The sequence below is a fragment of the Rattus norvegicus genome, chromosome 9, assembly GCF_036323735.1.
Source record: "Rattus norvegicus strain BN/NHsdMcwi chromosome 9, GRCr8, whole genome shotgun sequence".
Lineage (NCBI taxonomy): Eukaryota > Metazoa > Chordata > Mammalia > Rodentia > Muridae > Rattus > Rattus norvegicus.
Genome location: NC_086027.1, coordinates 120,288,452 through 120,291,811, shown reverse-complemented (window position 1 = coordinate 120,291,811; position 3,360 = coordinate 120,288,452). Strand labels below are relative to the sequence as shown.

General features: G+C 41.2%; 1 protein-coding gene and 1 pseudogene across 1 annotated transcript; both read right to left on the bottom strand.

The window, feature by feature from the left end:
• Window positions 1–203: 203 nt before the first annotated feature.
• Window positions 204–1,528, bottom strand: Ppidl1 (peptidylprolyl isomerase D-like 1). The gene has a single exon (XM_056984638.2). The coding sequence runs from the start codon at window positions 1,476–1,478 to the stop codon at window positions 366–368; it is 1,113 nt and encodes a 370-aa protein (XP_056840618.1). The 5' UTR covers window positions 1,479–1,528; the 3' UTR covers window positions 204–365.
• A 1,416-nt stretch (window positions 1,529–2,944) lies between these two features.
• On the bottom strand, window positions 2,945–3,360 carry LOC103690596 (60S ribosomal protein L28 pseudogene; annotated as a pseudogene).

The following is a 3,360-nucleotide window of genomic DNA, read 5'->3' as shown; positions in this document are numbered from 1 at the left end:
TAAGCATTTGTCTTTTTGTCACTGAAAAAGAAATAGGGGTTTCTTGCATAATGCTTTTACCTTTTCAACCAAAGAGGTAAGATTAGAGGTAAAGGCAAGCAGGATTAACCAGGATTTACATGCACACCAACATAGAAAGGACATTGGTCAGATCCACTTAGATTTACTATATTATACACAAGAGCATCTAACAAGATTTCCCATTTTTTTCACTTAATTCGTAACTTTATTAAGGAACCGATGTCAGCACTGCTATGTAAACAATGACAAAGATCAAGGGAAATACATCAGGGATTAAGTAGACAATAATATACATTGTCCTTTATATAATCAATGTATAATAGTTAAGGAAACTTTAATCCTTATTAAGCAAACATTTTTGCATACACTGCCTTCTCTTTATCTTTCTGTGCCTTTATCATTTGTTTGACTTTAAGCAATTCTGCCTGGATAGCTTTATCTCCTGGGGCTATCTCCTGCGCCTTCTTAAGATCAGCCAATGCTTGATCATATTCTTTCAATCCTTGCCATCCTTGCGCTTTTCGGTATAGTGCTTTAGTGTTTGAAGGGTCCATTTCAAGAGCCTCCAAGCAACTGTCAATTGCCCCCTGCCAATTTGACATCTTCAATTTACAAGCACCAATATTCAGCACACAACTTAAGGCTATGGGTTGCAGTCTGGATACATCTGCTTTCTCAATAACAGCCCTTGAACTATCCAGGTACCTTAAAACCTTTGCATATTTTTTAATAGCCATCTCCCAGTTTTGAGACTTGAAAAAAGTATTTCCAATGTTTTTTAAGTCTTCAGATATTAATAAAATTTTATCTACATCCTTTAAGTCTATGTCTGCATCCTCAGGGAAATCTGGATGACTATCCCCAGAGCCATCTTTGGGGAATATTCCCCAGTCATCCCCTTCCTTCAATTCTCCACATTCTGCAATAACACAGAGTTTGGCAGGTTTTTCACCATTCACTTCTACATTTTCAAGCATCCTTGCCACACCTAGTCCTTTTATTACTTGACCAAATACCACATGTTTCCCATCCAAATGAGGAGTTGGAACTGTTGTGATAAAGAACTGAGAACCATTTGTATTGGGGCCTGCATTTGCCATGCTCAGCAAACCCTCCCGATCATGCTTATAATGAAAATTCTCATCTTCAAATTTTTCACCATAAATACTTTCTCCACCTGTCCCATTCTGATTTGAGAAGTCTCCACCCTGAATCATAAATTTCTTAATAATTCGGTGGAAAGGGCATCCTTTAAAATGCAGAGGTTTCCCAGTTGTCAGTCCAGTGCCCTTTTCTCCTGTACACAATGCACGAAAATTTTCTGCAGTTTTAGGAACAATATCTGCAAACAATTCTAAAACAATTCCTCCAACTCGCTCCCCGCCGATGTCCACGTCAAAGAAGACTCGCGGGTTCTTGGAATTGGAAGGCTTGGCTGCTGGGGATGGGTGGGACATCTTCACGGCAGGCGCTGGAAAGCAGGACACAAGTGCCTCGTGTACGAGAGGGGCTCCAGATTTCCCATTTTTTATTTTATTGAAAATAGATTCTTCTCTCATACGATACATCCGGTCCACAGTTTCCCCTACCTCCACTACTCTCAGTTCTCCCCTACCTCCCCTCTTCCCTGGGTCTTCTCCCCCTCCATTTCCCTTCAGAAAATATTAGGCCACCAAGAGACAACAACTAAACATGACAAAATAAGATAAAATAAGACAAGGCAAAATCCTTATATTGAGGCTGAACAAGGAAAGTCAATAGGAGGAAAAAAGAGTCCCAAGATCCTGCAAAAGAGTCAGAGACATACTCGTTCCCACTTATAGAAGACCCATAAAATCACAGGCTAGCAGCCGTAACATACACAGAAGACCTGGTACAGACCCTTGCAGGTCACATGCTCATAGCACCAGTATCTATCTGTGAGTCTATATGAGCCGTTTGTTGTTTTAGTGGGCCATGTTCTTGTGTCTTATATCCCGTCTGACTGCTACAATCCTTCCTCTCCTTTTTCCACGGGGTTTCCCAATCTCTGAGGAGAGGGACCTCATGGAAACCGCTAACAGACTCTCCACATAATGTCTGAGTGTCTTTGCGTTTTCTCCCACATGATGCTGGAGGAAGCCTCATTATTTAGCAAACAGTTTTTGTACTTGGATCACTTGATTCACACGCTTAGTGGTCATTTCTAACTACTGTTTATGCGGCAGGCACAGTTATCTACATACCTTTTGTTACACATTTTTAGACCACATGTGGAAAATTGGCATCTCTCCAGGGGTCAGAAGTAGCAAACACTAGCAGAATGGAACTGGGCTGTTTTGTCGATTCAGTTCTCTGGGGTCCTCTTTTATCCTGATTTCTGGATCCATTCCATAGTGTCTCGATGCATTTCCTTTAAAATGCTGGTTCTTGTTGATAAGCAAGTCGTAAGAACTGTTACGCTCTCACTGTGGATCCTTTTGAGTCCTCACCTCCTCTTCTGAGTTTATTGTGAGAGCTGAACCTTGCTGGTGGCTTTCTAATCTATCTCTGACTATTTCTTGTGTTTTCTGATTATACATCTGGTGGAATGGGAACAGTCAATTTCAGCTCTTATGGAAAATTAAATTCTTATGGAGTATTACACGACTCGCCAGTGTTCTCAGGAAGTCTTCGGACAACCTGGTGTAGAGAGCTACAGACTTCTTCACTTTTCAGCAAACTACTAGGATCAAAGGATCTTTCAGCATCCTTGAATTTTAAGCAACATCAATCAACTGCTACCTAATAAACGAGTTATACTTTTTCTTTCTTTCTTTTTTCTGTTTTCTTTCTTTCTTTCTTTCTTTCTTTCTTTCTTTCTTTCTTTCTTTCTCTCTTTTGTCTTTTTTCTTTTTTGGTTGAAGAAGTTAGTGGACTTTTTACTGCTTCTGGAGTGTGGGGCTCAGGAGCTCTTTGTAGGGAGGGTCCATTTCCCCTTCACCGCCACAGGCTTTTGGTTTTGAAGGCTGGCACTGGTTCTGTGGCTAGCCACCATGCACAGATCAGGGTGGTATTTGTTCTTTTGGATCATGTGCCTGATGATGCTGACGGAAGCCAGAGCATTCTTGTTGATGGTGGCCCTCATGTAAGAAGTGGCAGGTTTTCACTGACTGGATCTGTGTTTCATAACTACCATGACCCCTTTGCTATTGGCAATGGGCTCTACTCCTGGGGTCTTGCAGTGAATTAATCCATTGGGGTGGAAGGGTTTGCAGGCCTTCAGATTATTGGGCTCAGTATTGTAAATCTGCTTATTCCTCTTGATCAAGAAACTGGAGCAGTTTTCTGAATGACCATCCACTGCAGATGAAAAGACAT

Coding starts and splice junctions, on each gene's coding strand:
- Ppidl1 (XM_056984638.2), bottom strand. CDS start 1,478: ATGTCCCACCCATCCCCAGCAGCCAAGCCTTCCAATTCCAAGAACCCG.